The sequence below is a fragment of the Marmota flaviventris genome, chromosome 6 (assembly GCF_047511675.1).
Source record: "Marmota flaviventris isolate mMarFla1 chromosome 6, mMarFla1.hap1, whole genome shotgun sequence".
Lineage (NCBI taxonomy): Eukaryota > Metazoa > Chordata > Mammalia > Rodentia > Sciuridae > Marmota > Marmota flaviventris.
The window spans coordinates 72,220,702-72,241,702 of NC_092503.1; the positions used below are offsets into that span (position 1 = coordinate 72,220,702).

General features: G+C 43.9%; 1 protein-coding gene across 1 annotated transcript in view; it reads left to right on the forward strand.

The window, feature by feature from the left end:
* The first annotated feature begins 3,849 nt into the window (after positions 1 to 3,849).
* Positions 3,850 to 21,001, forward strand: part of Gabrr2 (gamma-aminobutyric acid type A receptor subunit rho2) — a 50,899-nt gene continuing 33,747 nt past the window's right edge. The window contains exon 1 of the mRNA XM_027928260.2: positions 3,850 to 3,908. Within this exon, the coding sequence (XP_027784061.2) occupies positions 3,890 to 3,908 (19 nt within the window). The 5' untranslated portion in view covers positions 3,850 to 3,889. The remainder of the gene's footprint in view (positions 3,909 to 21,001) is intronic.

Below are 21,001 nucleotides of genomic sequence, written 5' to 3' on the forward strand. Positions count from 1 at the left end.
AAACCACTGGCATAGGTAACCCTGATGAAATGAGTGCAGGGAGAGAAGAAAAGGTGGCTAGGACAGGGTCTTGAGGACCCTGGATGGGCTGAGGAGGAGGGGAGGCAGCAATGGAGACTGAGAGGGCATGGTAGGTAGGAGGAAGCCTCCCCTCCTACTGCTTTGTCCTAAAAGACAAAGTTTTTAATGGAGCCAGGTTTTGCCTGTTCTAGCAGGGCCACTGCAGGACCTGCGGGTGGGCGTGAGTTGGGAGAGAAGTGCTGGTGAGTGAGGAGGTGATAGCAGTGTTGGAGCTCATCTTTGGGAAATGAGTGTTTCTTGTAGGAGGGAATAAGTTTTTGTGGGGCTTTTTTGTTTGTTTGTTTGTTTTGGGCAGAATGCTTAGGATGGTGAAACTGTTCTGTATGATGCTGTCGTGGTGGCTGCATGTCCTTATGGGTCTGTCCATGTTCACTGACATCCATCACCAAGAGTGAACCCTAATGTAAGCACAAAAGAGAAATATGCCAGTGCAGGTTCATCAGTAGTCACAAATGCACCACTGTGGTGGGGGAGGTACACCTGGGAGGGCAGGAGGTAAGTAGGAATCAGCCATGCTGTGAACCTAAGACTGCTCTGAAAGGTTAGGTCTTCAAACATTGTTTTTAAAAAGGAAAGAGTCGAAGAAGAATATAACACCTATATTGCTACCACTGTCAATAAATTTTGCATGAAGTGTGAGTTAGAGGAGAACAGGGGGTATAGACAGTTTTTCTGCCTACAGTGCAGAAAAGGTTCAAGAGGGGAGACTCTGGAATTGAGATTGAATGCTAATAGGAGTGCACAGGGAAAGAGGGAGAAGCTGAGGAGCTGGGGGGTTGAGGGTGGAACTCAAATGGCTCTGGGGGAGGAGGGTCAGGCATGTCTGCTGAGCCCCCAGGTCCTTCAGAACCGCCATTGCTGAAGAACGTGAAAACAGGGCAGTTTGAAGATAGCAGCAGGGTTCAAGGGGTAGAGGGTGAGTGCATTAGAAACTAGATGAAACTGAATGAGCTGGGTGAAGAGGCTTTGCTCACAGCTAGACTGTTCCAGGGCACCACCCATGCTGTTCTCTCTTCCTTCAGATCTTCTCATAGCTCCCCATCTCCCTCCCTCACTCCTTCCTGGTCTCACAGTTCTCTGCCACCTTCTAATGAGCTCTCTACCCCAACCCATCTCTCTGCTTGTCATTTTTTATGGCACTTGGTACTTCCTGGAGTTACTTTATTTATCTGTCCACTTGTTCAATTGTTATGTCTCCCACTAGGTTATAAGCCCTGTGAGGACAGGGTATATGCCCTTCCCATGACTGGAACAGAGATGGGCAGAACAGTAGTGCATAGGAACATGTTGAGCAAATGAACTGGAGACCAGGAATCGAGAAATTGTGCCACCAGAGTGTGGAAGGGCAGTCTATATGTATGCCGACATTTGGGAGGGACAGAATGAAGAGAAACAGGTGGTGCCAGAGCCCTCACCGGAATTGGGGGAATGACTGGGAGGTCTAGGGCTGTAAAAGGTGACCAGGCGGTTTCCAGAGTGGGGCTTACAGTGGAATCTGTTTGGGGCCCGGGCAACCCAACCTCAATCAGTTAGTGCAGAACTAACAAAGCGTTTTTTCGGATTGCGGAAATGTTATATATCTGCACTGTTCAGGAGAGTAGCCACTAGCACATATGTATGGCTGGTATAACTGAGAAACTAAATATTAATTTAATTTTAATTAAAATGTAAACAGTCACATTGACAAGTGGCTACTTTATTGATCAGCACTGCTTTGATTTCCCTTTGAATCACACCATCTGAGGCAGAGCTGGTAGAGAATGAACATTAAGAATTTCACAGGGAGAGGTCTCCAAGATCCCAAGAGGGGAAACATGCTGCCTTCCTCTTACAGTTTAAATTGGAAACACGCACATTTGTTTTAAAAGCGAATAAAGTGTAATGACATGGAGAGTGAAATCGGGGTATGTACAAATGAACACTCGAAACCTCTTCATTTATTTCTGAAAATCTTCTATATGCTGCAAGTAGCAGAATCACAGTCCCTGAGAAGCAATCTAGTTCTTTCTGCATGTGAATTAGTTTTCTCACCTTTTTACACCTAAATCATCAGCATGAACAGGAGCTCTAGGCAGTTCTCTAGACTCTTCCACAGGAATTGGATTCAAGTGTCCTAGGGGTTCTTAAACATTGCTGCACCTTGGAATCACCAGGGCTTTTGAAACCTCTCAGTGCTGTGACCAAACCCATTAAATCCAAATCTCTAGGCTTGGGACTGGGTAGGCATCAGTACTTTGACAACCTCCCCAGGTGATTATTGTTAGTAGCAAGGTTTGAGAATCACTGGTCTAGTCAACAAGACACAAAGCCAGATAGAGCTTATTGTCGCAAGGGATTGCACAATCTAAAAATGCTTAGTGCTCTTAAGTGCTCTTCAGCCTTGGCTCTCTGGGGATTAGCCGGGGAACTTTAAAAAATGCTGATGCTCAGGTCCCACTCAGAGATATGGATTTGATTGGTCTGGGTTGTGGCCAGAGCACCAGGATTTTTGAAAGCTCCAAGAATGACCCTAATATGTGGTCAGGCCTGAGAACCATCTGAATAATTTTGACCAAATAGGCTAAAATGAAACTGGTTAAAATTCCTTCTAGAAGCTGGCCATTGTCCTGTCATGCTGATCCCATTTATTGAATGCCCACTGTGTACCAGGCATTGTGCTTAGTATGACAGACACAGAGCTGAACTCAGACCCAACTCTCTTAGAAGGTTAAGTGAGACACATGAAAATAACTCTGGTGCTAGGCACAAGCCAGTGAGCCTGTAGGAAGAGCAGACGAGGTGCTGTGGGTTGGGTTGGCTGTGTGAGGTTTCCCCTCTTCCCTTCTTTTTCTCTTTCCCCTCCCATCCCCCTCTTCTTTTCTTCATTCTTTACTTTTTTTCCTATCCTTTTCTTTCTCTTTTTCTTGTTTGGTGATAACCTTGTCAGTAGACAATTGCTGTAGAGTGTTCTGGATTTGACTCCTTTGGGATTGTGTGTGATTGAGGTGAAGACCAGGGTCTGGAAAGAACCAGGGCCTGCAGTGCTGGGTGGCAGCTCTGGCCATCACCATCTTGCTGGATGTTCAGAGCAACTCAATCCACCCATGGCCCTGACCTGCCGGCTTCGCCTGTCTGTCCTGGGACGGAGGCCCCCCAGGGCCGCTGCAAACCTGCCACTGGGACTGATGGAAGAAGCATCAGGTCTGGCTGGATAAAAACATTATTTTATTTTTTTTTATATTTGTTTTAGCTGTGGATGGACCTTTATTTTAATCATTGATTTATATGCGGTGCTGAGATTCGAGCCCAGGGCCTCCCACATGCTAGGCAAGCGCTCTGTCACTGAGCCATGACCCCAGCCCAAAAACCATTATTTTAAAACTTTGACCACATTTTCCTTAGAAGCATATTAATCACAAAACCAATACTATAATAACATATGAGAAATTTTTCAAAAATAAATAAATAAATAAAAAGCATCCCCCAACACTCAAACCCACTATTTCCATTCAATCAAAACTTTTGGCAAGACAGTTAGGAGCCTTGTGCCAGGTAGAATGCTGCTCTGCCCAGGAGGTCGTCCACTTTAGGAAGGCCTGGTCCTCAGGGTGGTCTTCCTGTGAGGGTTCTAGTGGTGGTGGTGGGGTCCTTCAGCCCTCCCTCTCCCTGGCTGAGAAGGACAAGGCAGGATGGAGAAAAGTTGCCTACAGATAGATCCTGTTTTCTGGTTTTTCTTTGCAGTAACTCTTACAAAAAGAACCTCGACATGACTAAAATCGGAACAGGAAAACCTCAGCAGCTTCTCAGAGTGGATGACCACGACTTCAGCATGAGGCCAGCCTTCGGAGGTAGGACCGTGTTTTCCCCTCACTGCTGGGTAGGGCCTTGTCCCCAGGGCCACTGCACATGCTGCCCCTTCTGGTTCTCTCAGCTACAGTCCCTCCTGGGGGCAGGTGATTTTCCCCCTCGGAGTCAGAGAAGCCCAACCCAGCTTGTAGAATCACTCTTCCTTGAGTAAGAGTGGGCAGGAAGTGGTGGAGCTGTTGAGTGAAGTAGAAGTCGGTGACTCAGCTGTTTACCTTCACAAAGGAGACAAGCTGCTGCTGCCAGCTTTCTTTTGCTAAAAAAAAAAAAACAGGCAGGGAGGGAGGATCTGGATACAAAACAGTTCCTCTGGCTAGCTGGAGGTTTCTGAGCAATCTAACACATTATAAAGACCCCTCAACACACCTGCCCCCAAAGGAGTGATGCTGCTTTTGAGGTCAGGGAGGGGAGGCAACACTGGTGACTCCTCAGGAACTAAAGAAATGCCACAGGGGGCCCTGCATCCTAGTTTGGGCTGCCATAACAAAATAGCACAGGCTGGGTACCTTTGAAACAATAGAAAAATTCCTTCTCCCAGTTCCGGAGGCTGGAAGTTCAAGATCAAAGCACTGACATTCTGGGTCTGATGAGGGAGGGCCCACTTTCTGGTTCATAGACAGCGGCTTTCTCACTTCACATTAGGAAAGGGGTGGGGGACTTTTCTGAGGTCTCTTTTATAAAGTCACAAATCCCATTCGTGAAAGGGCCCCACCCTCATGGCCTGATCACCTCCCGGAGGTCTCACCTCCCCATGCCACCACCTTTGGGGTTAGGATTTCAATGTATGCATTTTGTGGGGACATAAACAGTCAGACCATAGCAGTTGCCTGCTGTCTGTCCAGGTAGGGAAGAGGGTAAGCAAAGCGGGTTACATGGGATCCTTGGGTCAACTCCCCACTTGTACATGTGGGGAAACTGAAGCCCAGAGCGTTTCAGCAGATTAGCTACGACAGAGACAGACCCAGGCAGGCTGATTTCCTTTTGCCTTTCTCTCTGCCCTTGATCCTTTCTCAGGACTCATGGTTCTCTGGGGGCAATAGGAAGGAGTAGGGTGACCTTTAGGCAGGTCACCAATCCTTTCTGAGCCTCTGTTTGCTTGTTTATAAAATGGGGACAGTAATCCCTAAGAATGGGACTGTTGTCCAGATTAAGCAAGATAATGTATGTAAAGACCCTGACACATATTCGTTCTTGTCCCCCTCAGAAAACCCAGCTGTCAGACCTTTCTCTTGTGTGACTGTTAAGGGATTAAGAAATTAATTTATCCCAGAGGCCTTTACATTTTAAAAGGCACTAAATTCCCTGAGCTCTGGCACCTGCTAAACAGATGGAGAAGAGTAGGCGGCAGATTACAGTCCTGTGATTCCTCGTTCCCACCGGTAACCTCATTTACCCTCTCAGGTCAAGAGGAAACCACCAGATTTCTGGTAGTTCAGATTTCCTCGGGGCTCACCATGGGCAATTCTGCCAAGGAATTTTATAATAAATTCCTTTTACTGAATGACCAGCTTTAAAATGATTGTTTCTGCTCCAAGGAATCTAAGTGAGATATCCCTATACACTGGAAGCTCCACCTTGGTTTTCTAGAATAGTGCTGGTTAAGAGTTCAGAGGGTTAGCGAGGTGGCTAGGAGCAACCACAGCAAGAATGTAAATGACAGCTAACTCTATTATAGAGAGCATCGGTGCCAGGCTTCACTTCAACCAAGGTACTTAGATAATGTAACTCCCCCCCGCCCAAGTACTGGGAATCAAACCCAGGTTCTCATACATTCAAGACAAGCCCTCTACTAAAGAGTTGTGTCCCCAGCCCATATATGATCTCTCCCCCCATATATGGTTTTAATGTAATCCCCTCATAAACTCTTTGAGGTAGACAGTATTATAATTCCCAGGTAAGGAAACTGAGGCACAGAAAGGTGAAGTGAGTGGCCCAGGTCACACTACTGGGAAGGTTGAACCCTCCCACTTAGCCAGGTCTCTTGTCTCTACTCGAATGTCCCTTGATGCAGAACTAGAATAGACAATAGACAAGGGAGGCTCTAGCCACAACACTTTTAAGGTTCCCTCCAAAAGTTTTATTTTATTTTATTTTTTGGTGGTGCTGGGGGTTGAACACAGGGCTTTGTGCATGTGAGGCAAGCACTCTACCAACTGAGCTATATCCCCAGCCCTATTTTCTTTTCTTTTTATAGTTTAATGTATTTTAATAGCAAACTTACAGGAACAGCACAGAAGACAACATTAAAAACATGTACTTGCATGTAGGACAACTCAGAAAAGTCTAGTGAATGGGTGGCATCTACTGTGATAAAAATGCTACAAACACCATTTAGTTCCCGTCAATAAAAATTTTACTTGTTTTAAAAAAATCCAAATGCTGGCATTGTCCAGAAAATTTTAACAGTTTTATTTATAATTGTTATAAAGTTGAACTACTGAAACTTGTTCACTGAAAAATTTTGACTTTCATTAATGCTCTATATGCCTGCATTTATATTAAAAATTCACACACAGGGCTGAGGATGTAGCTAAGTAGTTAGAGTGCTTGCCTCACATGTACAAGGCCATGGGTTCAATCCCCAGCACCACTAAATAATAAATAAATAAATAAATAAAATAAAATAAAAAGAAGAAAAGAAAAAAATTTACACACAATGAAAATGGAAAACCGACCAATACCTGATTTCTGTCCCCTGTTTTTCCACTCACAATCATATACTTAGGTACCTTTTGACCCTTTGGAAAAAAATATGTAACTTAAGAACTACCAATAACAGGAAGAAGAGAAAAAAAATTTTTTTGAGAATGAAATGTTCCCCATTATAGTGAATTTTTTAAAATATTTATTTTTTAGTTATAGGTAGACACAATATTTTTATTTTATTTTATGTGGTGCTGAGGATCAAAACCCATGCCTCACTCATGCCAGGCCAGCGCTCCACCTCTGAGCCACAACCCCAGCCCCCATTATAGTGAATTTTTTAAAGATATATTTTTTAGTTGTATATGGACACAATATCTTTATTTTATTTATTTATTTTTTAATATGATGCTGAGGATTGAACCCAGTGCCTCATGCACCCGAGGCAAGCGCTCAACCATCGAGCTACAACCCGAGCCCCCATCATAGTGAATTCTTAAGCATGTTCTCCACGTATGCAATGTGCCAGTTGGATGTCTTTTGGCATAATTGTTACACATATGGCATGGATACCACATAGGTTGGTGTCTTCACAAAGGCCAACCAGATAGGCCTTGCCTCCCTTCTGCAAAACACAAATAGCTGTACTCTGGAAGTGCAGATTTGTTTTGAAGTCCTGAGCAACTTCTCTCACAAGACACTGAAAGGGGGAGTTGCAAATCAGAAGTTCAATGGATTTCTGATAACGTCTAATTTCACGAAATGCCACAATACCAGGCCTGCAACGATGAGGCATCTTTACTCCTCCAGTAGAGGGTGCACTCTTGGGAGCGGCTTAGCCATGGTAGAAAGACCTTCTTACTTACCCAGCTTCTCCTTTGGCGGGAGCCAGGAGCTAGAGGTGGTGCTGGCATTAGAGAGCCACCAAAAGTTTTCTTTTAAAATCAGAAGGAAGGGCTGGGGATGTGGCTCAAGCGGTAGCGCGCTCGCCCGGCATGCACGGGGCGCTGGGATCGATCCTCAGCACCATATAAAAATAAAATGAAAGATGTTGTGTCCACCGAAAACTAAAATAAATATTAAAAATGATCTCTCTTTAAAAAAAAATCAGAAGGAAAACTGAAATTTTAGGCAGAAGAAATCATTTTACTATACACTATTAACATATTCATCTTTATACCCATGCAATTGTTAAAATATATGTATTTTTTATATTTTATATACTTTGCATTCAGGAAGAGGTCCTTGAAGGCAAAAATGCCCAGGGTCCTCAAAACTCCTAAGTGGACCTGCTTCATGGAGGTTTTCTGGGTCAAGTATGTTTGGGTGTGGGTGGTGTAAAAGTCCTGTGACTAAAACATACTGGGGCACAGGGGGTTAATAGTTGATGGCAGAATTTTGTGTTTTTCTGTAACCTCTGCTGCAAAACTGAAAGCCTTATAAAAACAGTCTCTCCTTTGGGAGAACCCAGCTCTCAGGAATGGCAGGTGAAGGACTGCCTGCCTCATTCCTAGAAAACCTGGCCCTGAGCTGAGCCATGTAACCAGCTGCAGCCCCAGTTGGGGGCTCCTTCCCTAAGCCCCATTTGAAGAGCACATTGGACTTTCTGTGCCCTGATCACTGCATCTACTGGGCCCATTGGTGGGGGTCCCCAGAATGGGGAGGGTCAGGACAGTCCTCTACCCCTGCCTAGGTAAGCTTCTGACCCTCAGGAAAGACTCTGACCGTGGAGAGGGAGGCCCTTGCAGGGGAAGGAGGCTTCACCTCCCACTGAGTGCTTTAAGACTTTAAGACACATCAACTGTCAAGATTGCATTTACCAAAGCAGAGTGGGGACACCTCTCCTTTCCTAGATGTCCAGTTGTCACTTGGATGAAACAGGGAGGGGAGCACACATACGGGGGCTCCATGCCACCTGTAGCCCGTAAGTAAAATTTGCTGTGCTGGGAATCCTGGCTAAGCAGGTAAGACGGGAAAATCCCATAAAGTGGCCTCCTACCTGTGGCTTCAATTGGTCTCTATAACCTATAATTCCTGGGGGCATCTAGAGATGGCTTAGAGCCAAGGAATCTTCCTCCCAGGAGTCCCCATTCCACCCATGCCTCTATCTGGGTCTCTATCAGCATTGCTCAGGGTAAGAGAGCTGTGAGGAAGAAGGCTGGGCAGATAGCACATAGGTGACGCTGTGCAACTCTACAAGGTTCTGATGGGTGTGTGGTGTATGCTTGTAATCCCAGGGGTTTGGAAGGTTTAGGCAGGAGGATTGCAAGTTTGAGGCCAGCCAGCTTCAGCAATTTAGTGAGACTGTAAGCAATTTAGTGAGTCTCTGTCTTAAAAAAAAAAAAAAGGGCTGGGGACTTAGCTCAGTGATAAAGTACCTTTGGATTCAATTCTCAATATCCCCCTCCAAAAAAAAAAAAAAGTTTCCCTGGTGACAGGTTCCTGTTTAGCAACAGAGCCCAATACCCCCTCCCCTAGCACCATGCACACTGAGCAGGGCATTTAAACCAAGATGTCCCCAGATAGCACATTGTTGTGGGTGTGTCCTCATTCCCATCTTTATTACCAAAGAGGACTTCCTTGTGGATTGATGTTTAAAAGTAATTGAGGAGAGGAAATTGTCTAAGATGAGATACCCTTGGATAACCTTTTCAGTCTGGGAAGAGAAAAGATTAAAAATCTAGCAGCTTCCTAATAATCCCAGGGATCAGTTGAAACAAAAATACCTTGTTTAAGCAACCAGCTGCCTGATGCAGTTGTGTGCCCTGGTTGGAACTTCCAGAGGCCCAGGGTTTCTCTTCCATTTGTTAGGAAAAAATTTTTAAATTAAATTTTAATTTTTACAAGTTGTAAAATATTGTGCATTTACATTTATATAGTTTTGTTAATCATACCTCAGTAGAGCTGAAAATAAATAAAATTTTGGTGAAATATACGTAACATAAAATTTACCATTTTAACTACTTTTAAGTGTACCTTTGGCGATATTAAGTACCTTTATATTACTGTGTAACCATTGTCACCATTTCCATAATGTTTTCATCTTCCCAAACTGAAACTCCAGAGCCACTAAGCAAAACTCTCTGTTCCCCATGGCAACCATTATTCTAGTTTCTGTTCCTATGATTTTGACTATTCGAGGTACAGTTTTCAATTAACTTTTGTGACTGGTTTATTTCACTTAGCATAATGTCTTAGAAGTTCATCTGTGTTACAACATGTGACAGGATTTTCTTCCTTTTTAAAGAGGGATAATATTCTGTCGTATGTTTATACCACATTTTGTTTATCCATTCATCCATGGGTGGGCATATGAGTTGTTTTCATATTTTGGGTATCACAAGCAATGTTGCCAGGAACATGGGAATACAAATATCTGTTTGAGCATAAACTCTAAGGATCATGCCTGACTTGCTTACTCCTGAGTCCTATTCAGGGGAGCAGAACATTTCATCCAGTGTTAATGAAATCCTCACGTGGGAACAAATTATGAGGGTTGCTAGGAAAGAAAGTCCTGGAGCTGTGGGGGTACCATAGGGAAGGGCTGCTCTGAGGAGAGCCACTTTTGCCTGGGAAGCTCACATTATTGGAGTCCTTTTTACATTCTTTATCTGAAACCACATATTATTCTCAAGCAGCTAACAGCCTCCTGAGGAGACATCGGGGATTTAAGTGTACCCATGTACCGCAAAAGCAACTAGGATGTCCCAGCTGATGGAGTCGGGGAAGCAAGGCTATGGCCCATTCTGCCTAGAGAGAGGACCTGAAATGCCTGCATTCAGGAGGCGACACCTGTAAGGATGTGGAGCAGGTGTAGCGGTGAGCCCTTGAGGGCCAGGGGAAAGTGGGGAGATAATCCAGGGAGAAGGTGCTCATGGAGCTGGAGCAGCTCTGCAAAGCTGTATTACTCCCACGTGGGCATGTCTAGACCAGGAGGGAGTGCAGGGCAGGGGCACAGAGAGGAAGGGCTGGGGCAGTGATGGGCAGGGGCAGCTCCAGGAAGGCTGTGCTGCCTTCTGTCTCTCAACAGCACAGCCTAGGCTGAGGAATGACAGTTTCAGGCTTATGCCCTAGACAGGTCACTGTGGGCCTGCATGGAGCATGCTGGAGGGGCTGTCCATGGAGGTCAGCTGCTTGGGTAGGTGGAGATGGGACTGGAGGGGAAATTGAGGCTACCAGGACAGACTCCAAGGTCAGCTTTGGGCAGGTAGACTCAATTGTCAGGGAAGACCAGGGGAGCTGAAACCAGTCGTGAGCCAGGCAAGGGGAGCCCCACTAGGCCTGTAGCATTTTCCCCAGATCAACTTCTAAGACATAGAACCCTTCCTGTACCAACTTCACACAACACAGGGCAGATACGTAGGAGAAAAGGCAAGAAACATCAGCTCCCGTGCTTTCTTGAGATAACTGCAAAGCTCAGAGCTTCCAGCCCTCCTAGTGACCTGTCAGCTCTTCCTCAGGTGACTCTACTGGGAACAGGGATCCCTTTCTGATTTTGTCTCCTCCTTGCCCTTTCCCCTTTCTAGATCACTCCAGTTGAATCAATCCATCCTTCAGCTCTGCTGCTCCCTCCCCACCCAGGCCCCAGGCCCTCATCCCCTTACACAACTTGTTATCCAGGCAATCTTAGGTGGATAAACCCTCCCCAGAAAAATCTTATTCCTTCGTATTTAATTTTAATTTCATTAATAAACTAAAATTTAATTATATATTTCTTTTTAGGATATGATAATAATATGAAAGTTGAAAGTATTGACTTATAGCAACACCTTGGCCTTGATCCTCTAGTGGCACCCTGCTCCCCACTTCTCCTGGCCAAGTTCACCTTCTGGGAACATACTTTCCTTGGTGCTGCTTCCTCCAAGACTTGAGGGTTTCCATATTCTACAGGATGCAATGTAGTCATCTCCTTGAGTCAGATCCCTGCACTGTTCTCCCCGTCTTTGCACACAGACTATGTGATCTTGGGCAATTAAGAAGCAGTAAGGCTCAGGATCTGGCTCAAGTTCACACAGCCAGTGAAAGGCAAAATTGAGATTTGCACCCAGGCAGTACAGCCCAATGTGGGGGGTTTTCATTAACACTCCTAGCAAAAGACAATTGCATTCCCTTCCCCTTGAACCTGGGATGTCCTTTGAGATCAATTTAAGGCATAGACTACATCAGGAGTGATGCTGTTGCAAAACCTCTACTATCTGTACAAAAGTCTCTTCCGCGCATGTGGCGAAAGACTAGGAGCAGCCGGGGGTACCTTCTTGATGCATCTCACAGATCTTTTAGGACCTTTCTGGGGGTGAGGGTGTGTACTGCTGTGTTACTTCTCAAGTTATAGTCCAGTTGCTTCCCTAGCTGGACTGTATCCAATGAGACATCTTCCTAAGTAATTTCCTAGGGTAATTCTGACACATGATTTTAAAATCTTGCTTACTACTTCAGAACTACCTCATGTAATGTGCCCTGAGTTTGTGAGTGGAGACCCCTCCCCGCAGGCCCCTGTGGTTCTCCTGGTGATTTAGTCTGTGGTCTCCTTTGTAGGAGAGAATCAACCCCTGGACTTCCAAGCCACAGGATTCTGGCCACAAGGTCCTAAATACCATTCATCTTATTGGAGATTTACATTGTGTTCTTAACTCTTGTGTTTTTGCAGGAGAGGATTTCAAGCAAGACATGAAATGTAGTAAAATTATAGGAAAATGTTTCAAGAAAGAAGGTACAGAAAGCACCCCAAGGGAGAGCTGGGTGATTTCAAAGAGGAGAGGACCACTCACTCCTTTATTCTCCAGTTTTATTAGGGCTTTTAAGGAAGGTTGTTAGAGTCCTGCCCAAGCATCACCTCGGGCTCTGTATTGACAGCCTCCATTCAATTTCTAAACCTCTATTATTCATGCCTTTATCTGTAAGTATCTAAGTGGAACACCCAATCCCCAGGAGGGGAGTAAAGCTACAGCTTACAATGATAACATAAAGCTATGCTAACAGCCTCAGGCATCCGGGTCATCCTCACCCAGCCAAGAGGTCCTAATTGGAACTTGTTTTATAGAATTGATAGTTGGTGGGTCTGGTCTTAATCATCTTGCTGTGCTGTTTGACAAGGATTTGTCAAAAATATTTTCACAATGGGCCCTTTTGAGTAAGCATACCTGTTGTAGGGACAAATGAGGCAAGGCACTGAAGATAGCAGGAAACAGTTTTATTTGGCTGCAACCAGGCTCAGGGGGCACAGCCTTTGCTGTAATCAATCAATCCCCTGAACCCCGAGTTCAGGGAGTTTCAGAGTTTTATACCCAGCATGTAAGGGGAGGGGCTCAGAAGTTCACAGTCTGCAGAAGTTCACATAAAAGCAGCTTCTTCTTTCACTGTTCTGGACATGTTAACTCTTCAAGGACAACACCTGAGAAAGGGAGAGTTTCTTCTCCCCTTTCTTTCCTCCCCCTGCCAGCTGTTACCATGGAGTCCATTTGTAACTTATCTTAAAAATGTAGACATCTCTTTGAAGCCCCAGCTCAAGGCCAGAGGCCTTGTTTGCACATTTCTTCAAAATACTATACTGGATATGTTTGTGAACAACTAGTAAGGGGGTGCCCAGCACCCAGAGTGCTGGTATCTTCTTGGCCAGTGGCCAAGTAAACAGGGTGACACGAAAATAGGAAGTTTATCTACATTGGACTCTTTTTCTGACAGTCCTAAAATCAGCCATAGTGAAGAGGGCTTTTCTGTGGAGAAAGGGGGTGCCACTTCATACCCTTCCTTTTGATTCTTACCTCCTGACTTGATCTTCCTCCTGTTATTAGAGAAACGGTTTATAGGGCTGAGATCAGACAAGGGTCCTGGAATAGTCAGTCAAGGGTCCTGGAATAGCCATCGTGTCAGATCTTGCAAGATGAGACAGGACTGGGGATTAACTGATTTGCTGTATACTTTTTTTTTTTTTAAACCATGACCCACAGCTCATGTCTAGCTGCAACTCAACAATCTGGCCTCGTAAGGCCCACAGAGCCAACTAAGGCGAGAACATAGTGGCCCTTCCCTCTTGGGGACTATAGCCTCCTCTTCTGAGTGCTTCTGGACTTCCTGGTTCTGCCTCCCTGTTTCCACACTGGGTGAGGTGAGCACCTCTCTTTAGAATGAACAGTGTGGGAGTGAAGCAAGGGAGGATCTGGCCCTCCGTGGCTTCTGCAGGCATCTTCCCAGAAGCTACTGCCTGGGGAGGAGGAGACTCCTTGGAACCTTCCTTGGGAGCACAGACCCCAACCTGCCACCCATGTCTTGCTCCTCCTCACGTCCCTTCTTGCCCTTTGCCAAAAATAGCCCCTCCTCTGCAGCCCCCTTTTTTTGGCTGGTGCTTCATGACTCTGTCTGAGGAAGAGACTGATGAGGTCACCATGCTCTGAGGGAAAGAATGTTGGCAGTAGGGCAGATCTGGGCCCCCACTAGACAGGGGTGTGTATGTGTGTGTGTTTTCCCCAATTACAATTTTCAGCTGAAGTATAATTGACAAAAATTTAAGGTATACAATTAATGTTTTGATACAAGTGTATACTTTGAACAAAGCACAATGCTCAAGCTCATTGACATTCATCATTGTACTGAATATGTGACATCTGCTAAGAGGGTAGATTTTGAGTGTTTTCACTGCGCACACACACACATACCCCCAAATGCTAACTGTGAGGTACAGTTCACGGAAGTCCTCAGAGCTCCAGAACTTACTCATCTTGCATAACTGAAACTCTGTACCCTTGTTGTAGGGCACAGACAAGGCAGGACACCGAAGATAGCAAGAAACAGTTTTACTTGGCTGCAGCCAGGTTCAAAGGGCTTTCGCTGTAATCGATTAATCCCCTGAACTCCGAGTTCAGGTAGTTTCAGAACTTTATACCCAGCATATAAGAAGAGGGGCTCAGAAGTTCACAGTCTGCAGAAGTTCATATAAAAGCAGCTTTTTCTTTCACTATTTTGGGCAAGTTAACCTTTTAAGGACAACACCTGAGAAGGGGAGAGCTTCTTCTTCCCTTTCTTATCTCCCCTGCCAGCTGTTACCATGGAGCCCAATTGGTAACTTCTTTTATCTTAGAAACGTAGACATCTCTGTGAAGCCCCAGCTCAAGGCCAGAGGCCTTGTTAAAGGATTTATCTTCTTTTTTTTTTTTTTATCACATTTTTCATTTGCAAACACACTTCTACAAATTACTATACTGGATACATGTTTGTGAAAAACTAATAAAGGGGCATTCAGCACCTGGAGTGCTAATTTCTTCCAGGCCAATGGCCAAGTAAAATACAGCAACAAAAAAATAGTAAGTTTACCGACACTGAACTCTTTTGTAGAGACTCTTTTGCTGATACTCCTAAAATCAATTATGGTGAAGATTTCTGGAGAAGCTTAGTTAAGATTTTTCTGTGGAGGGGGATGCCACTCACTATACCTTCTGACCAACATCTCATTTCCCTCATCCCCAGCCCCTGGCAATCACCTTTCTTCTCTCTGCTTTTGTGAGTTTGACTATTTTAGATTCATACACTGCTCAGACAGGTGTGTTTGGAGACATGAAACTTAAGAAATTGGTCAGATACCCTGTGGAGACTCTTCTAGGCATTTAGAAACAATTGGGTAATTGGAGTTGGGTCAGAGATGAGGCTCAGGAGAAGACTGTGAGCTGTCAGAGAGCTTGTTGTGGGAGGGGTTGAGTGTCTGCCAGGAAGATAGGGGCCTGAGGGCTTCGGGAGGGAAAGGAGGAGTCTGGGAGAGCTGTGACCCAGAGATAGCAGAACAGGAACTTTCAAAGAGAAGGCCACCCAGCCAGGAGAGGTTTTGGAGCCCAGGAGAGCCTGGAAACTGAACAGGGTAATGGGGAGACTGAGGTGGAAATCCCAACCGCTGGTGGAGATGGAGTAGTGGACTGAGCCACCTCCTGAAGTAGTCCATTGGTTCTCAAACTGGAGTGTGAATCAGGCCCACCTGGCAGGCTTGTTACAACCAACTCCTGGGTCCCAACCCCAGAGGGTCTGATTCAGTAGGCCTAAGTTGGGGCCCAGGAACTTGCATCCCTAACAAGTACCCTTTATGCTGATGCTCTGGTGGAGGGGAGAGCCACTGGGTCTCACCACCATCCCCAGCTCCCTGCCATTAGATAGTCAGATGCCTGCCACCAAGTGGAGAAGGCAGCACTCACCACCAGAAAAGTCAGGCTTATTGGTAAAAGTGAAATTCATGATTAAATCCGCTAACAAGGGAAAAGATCCCATGGTCTTTATTTAAAATTCACTCAGACCCTACAAGAAGCCCATAATGGGAAGGAACATGAAAAAAAATGCAAAGCCAAGCCATACAAGCACCAGTACAGAAAATGCTCCTGCTCCAGCAATGTCCAGGACAAGCCTGGTCACTTCAGAGCCATGGGGGGAAGGGTAGTCCAGCTGCCTGGCTGGTTCAGGGTGTCTGCAGAGAGGACAATTGGTTCTCCAACTTTATAGAGGCAAGGTAGAGTGTACCTCCACACTTAGAAGCCTGTCCCCCACATACGCTCAGGCCTCCTAACATCTCAGGGAGGAGAAAGAACTTCAGAGATGGAGTTGAGTATAGAGGCAGGTGGCAAGGGCAAGACTGCTCCCAGGGTGGTGTGTGTTCACAGAGAACAAGGCTGTTCCCCTGGGGAATTCCATGAACATAGTTTCCCTTTGTTATCCCATTAACATTGTTTATGCAGGCCCAGGATACATGATCCAGTGTTCTCCCCATCCACCTCAGATAATACCTTCTCTTCACCTCATCTCTTATTTTCTTTTCCTCTTTATTGGTAGGGGGAAGTGATGGAGATTGAGCCCAGGACCTTGCACATGTTAAATAAGCATGTACCCCTGGGCTACACCCTCAGCCCTTAATTTGTTTATTTTATTTTATTTTTTAATTTCTTAATTTGTTTTGTTTAGATATGACATCCATTTTCTATACGTTCTAAAGTAAATTACCACAAATTCAAGGACTTAAATTAACACAGATGTTACCTTACTGTTCAAGCATTCTGAAGTCTAAAATGGTTCTCACTAGTTACCATCCAGGTATCAGTCATGGCTGTGTTCCTTTTTAGAGGGTCTGTGGTGAATTGTTTTCATGTCCTTTCTGGCTTCTAGAGGCTGCCACACTCCTTGGCCCTGGCTCTCTGCCTCTGTCTTCAGAGTCAGCTCTTACATGTTCTTCACGTTACTCTGATTTTCTTGCCTGCCCCTCTCAGTCCACATTTAACTACATGTGTGTTCACCATGGGGCGCCCCCACTAAATAACCCAGGACATACCCCCTATTTTTTTTTAATTTTTTATTGTTGGTTGTTCAAAACATTACAAATTTCTTGATATATCATATTTCACACTTTTATTCAAGTGGGTTATGAACTCCCATTTTTACCCCATATACAGATTGCAGAATTACATCAGTTACACATCCATTGATTTACATATTGCCATACTAGTGTCTGTTGTGTTCTGCTGCCTTTCCTATCCTCTACTATCCCCCCTCCCCTCCCCTCCCCTCCCCTCTTCTCTCTCTGCCCCCTCTACTGACATTCATTTGTCCCCCTTGTATTATTTTTCCCTTTCCCCTCACTTCCTCTTGTATGTACTTTTGTATAACTCTGAGGGTCTCCTTCCATTTCCATGCAATTTCCCTTCTCTCTCCCTTTCCCTCCCACCTCTCATCCCTGTTTAATGTTAATCTTCTTCTCATGTTCTTCGACCCTACTCTGTTCTTAGTTACTCTTCTTATATCAAAGAAGACATTCGGCATTTGTTTTTTAGGGATTGGCTAGCTTCACTTAGCATAATCTGCTCTAATGCCATCCATTTCCCTGTAAATTCTATGATTTTGTCATTTTTTAATGCAGAGTAATACTCCATTGTGTATAAATGCCACATTTTTTTTTATCCATTCGTCTATTGAAGGGCATCTAGGTTGGTTCCACAGTCTTGCTATTGTGAATTGTGCTGCTATGAACATCGATGTAGCAGTGTCCCTGTAGCATGCTCTTTTTAGGTCTTTAGGGAATAGACCGAGAAGGGGAATAGCTGGGTCAAATGGTGGCTCCATTCCAAGCTTTCCAAGAAATCTCCATACTGCTTTCCAAATTGGCTGCACCAATTTGCAGTCCCACCAACAATGTACAAGTGTACCCTTTTCCCCACATCCTCGCCAGCACTTGTTGTTGTTTGACTTCATAATGGCTGCCAATCTAACTGGAGTGAGATGGTATCTTAGGGTGGTTTTGATTTGCATTTCTCTGACTGCTAGAGATGGTGAGCATTTTTTCATGTACTTGTTGATTGATTGTATGTCCTCCTCTGAGAAGTGTCTGTTCAGGTCCTTGGCCCATTTGTTGATTGGGTTGTTTGTTCTCTTATTGTCTAATTTTTTGAGTTCTTTGTATACTCTGGATATTAGGGCTCTATCTGAAGTGTGAGGAGTAAAGATTTGTTCCCAGGATGTAGGCTCTCTATTTACCTCTCTTATTGTTTCTTTTGCTGAGAAAAAACTTTTTAGTTTGAGTAAGTCCCATTTGTTGATTCTAGTTATTAACTTTTGTGCTATGGGTGTCCTATTGAGGAATTTGGAGCCCGACCCCACAGTATGTAGATCATAGCCAACTTTTTCTTCTATCAGACGGCGTGTCTCTGATTTGATATCAAGCTCCTTGATCCATTTTGAATTAACTTTTGTGCATGGCGAGAGAAAGGGATTCAGTTTCATTTTGTTGCATATGGATTTCCAGTTTTCCCAGCACCATTTGTTGAAGATGCTATCCTTCCTCCATTGCATGCTTTTAGCCCCTTTATCAAATATAAGGTAGTTGTAGTTTTGTGGATTGGTTTCTGTGTCCTCTATTCTGTACCATTGGTCCACCCGCCTGTTTTGGTACCAGTACCATGCTGTTTTTGTTACTATTGCTCTGTAGTATAGTTTGAAGTCTGATATCGCTATACTGCCTGATTCACACTTCCTGCTTAGAGTTGTTTTTGCTATTCTGGGTCGTTTATTTTTCCATATGAATTTCATGATTTCTTTCTCTATTTCTACAAGAAATGCCGTTGGGATTTTGATTGGCATTGCATTAAACCTATAGAGAACTTTTGGTAATATCGCCATTTTGATGATGTTAGTTCTGCCTATCCATGACAGGGTATATTTTTCCATCTTCTAAGATCTTCTTCTATTTCTCTCTTTAGGGTTCTGTAGTTTTCATTGTATAAGTCTTTCACCTCTTTTGTTAGGTTGATTCCCAAGTATTTTATTTTTTTTGAAGATATTGTGAATGGAGTGGTTGTCCTCATTTCCATTTCAGAGGATTTGTCGCTGATATACAGGAATGCCTTTGATTTATGCGTGTTGATTTTATATCCTGCCACTTTGCTGAATTCATTTATTAGCTCTAATAGTTTATTTGTAGACCCTTTTGGGTCTGCTAGGTATAGAATCATGTCTTCTGCAAATAGTGATAATTTAAGTTCTTCTTTTCCTATTTTTATGCCTTTAATTTCTTTCGTCTGTCTAATTGCTCTGGCCAGTGTTTCGAGAACTATGTTGAACAGAAGTGGAGAGAGAGGGCATCCCTGTCTTGTTCCAGATTTTAGAGGGAATGCCTTCAATTTTTCTCCATTCAGAATGATGCTAGCCTGAGGCTTAGCATAGATTGCTTTTACAATATTGAGGTATGTTCCTGTTATCCCTAGTTTTTCTAGAGTTTTGAACATAAAGGGATGCTGTACTTTGTCGAATGCTTTTTCCGCATCTATCGAGATGATCATATGGTTCTTATTTTTAAGTCTATTGATGTGGTGAATAACATTTATTGATTTCCGTATATTGAACCAGCCTTGCATCCCAGGGATGAATCCTACTTGATCATGGTGCACAATTTTTTTGATATATTTTTGTATCTGATTCGCCAGAATTTTATTGAGGATTTTTGCATCTAGGTTCATTAGAGATATTGGTCTGTAGTTTTCTTTCTTTGAAGTGTCTTTGTCTGGTTTAGGTATCAGGGTGATGTTGGCCTCATAGAATGAATTTGGAAGTTCTCCCTCTTTTTCTATTTCCTGAAGTAGCTTGAAAAGTATTGGTATTAGTTCCTCTTTAAAGGTTTTGTAAAACTCTGCTGTATACCCATCCGGTCCTGGGCTTTTCTTAGTTGGTAGTCTTTTGATGGTTTCTTCTATTTCCTCAATTGATATTGGTCTGTTTAGGTTGTCTATATCCTCCTGACTCAATCTGGGCAGATCATATGACTTAAGAAATTTATCGATGCCTTCACTATCTTCTAATTTATTGGAGTATAAGGATTCAAAATAATTTTTGATTATCTTCTGTATTTCTGAAGTGTCTGTTGTGATATTGCCTTTTTCATCCCGTATGCTAGTAATTTGAGTTCTCTCTTTTCTTCTCTTCGCTAGCATGGCTAAGGGTCTGTCGATTTTGTTTATTTTTTCAAAGAACCAACTTTTAGTTTTGTCAATTTTTTCAATTGTTTCTTTTGTTTCGATTTCATTAATTTCAGCTCTGATTTTAATTATTTCTTGCCTTCTACTTCTTTTGCTATTGTTTTGCTCTTCTTTTTCTAGGATTTTGAGATGAAGACATACCCCCTATTTTAAGGTCACCTGATTAGCAACCTATGTTCATGTGCTATGCTAATTCCCTTAGCCCTGTAACCTCACATGTTCATAGGTTCTGGAGATGAGAATGTACATTGTTAATGGGGGGTGGGATGGGCATTATTTGCCTACTATAAACAATACAGTAAAGTACACACCTCTTATGTGTCTGGCTTGAATTTCTACATATACAAACATTGATGATTGAAAATACTACCCAGATTAATATGCAAAACATTCCCTGCTCCCCAGAAGGCTTCCTCATGCCCTACCCTATCAGTTCCCGGGTCTGCCTGATTTCAGGAGCACAGAGCTGTTGCAGGATCTTGGGAATGTAAGGAATCTGGAAAAATCTGGGAAAGTGAGGATCTGACAGGAAAAGATTGGATAACAGAAGTGACTATTTTTCTGATCTCTGTCTCCATGAATAAGTTTTTTTTTTTTTTTTTGGTTTTGGTTTTTGTTACCCAGGATTGAACCCAGGGGCACTTTACCACTGAGCCACATCCCCAACCCTTTTTTGATTTTTATCTTGAGATAGGGTCTCACTAAGTTGCTTGCTAAATTGCTGAGACTGTTCTTGAACTCGTGATCCTCCTGTCTCAGCCTCTGGAATTACAAACATGCACCACTGAAACCGGTCTTGAAGATCAGGATCAGGTACTTGTTCCCTCCAGTGTTGAAGACTGAACACTCAAGAAACTCTGAGGCAAGAGCAAAAAGTAAATTTTTTTTTTAAGAAACAGAACAGAGAAAGAGAGAGAGGGAGACTCTTCTGGAGAAGAGGGGTCCAG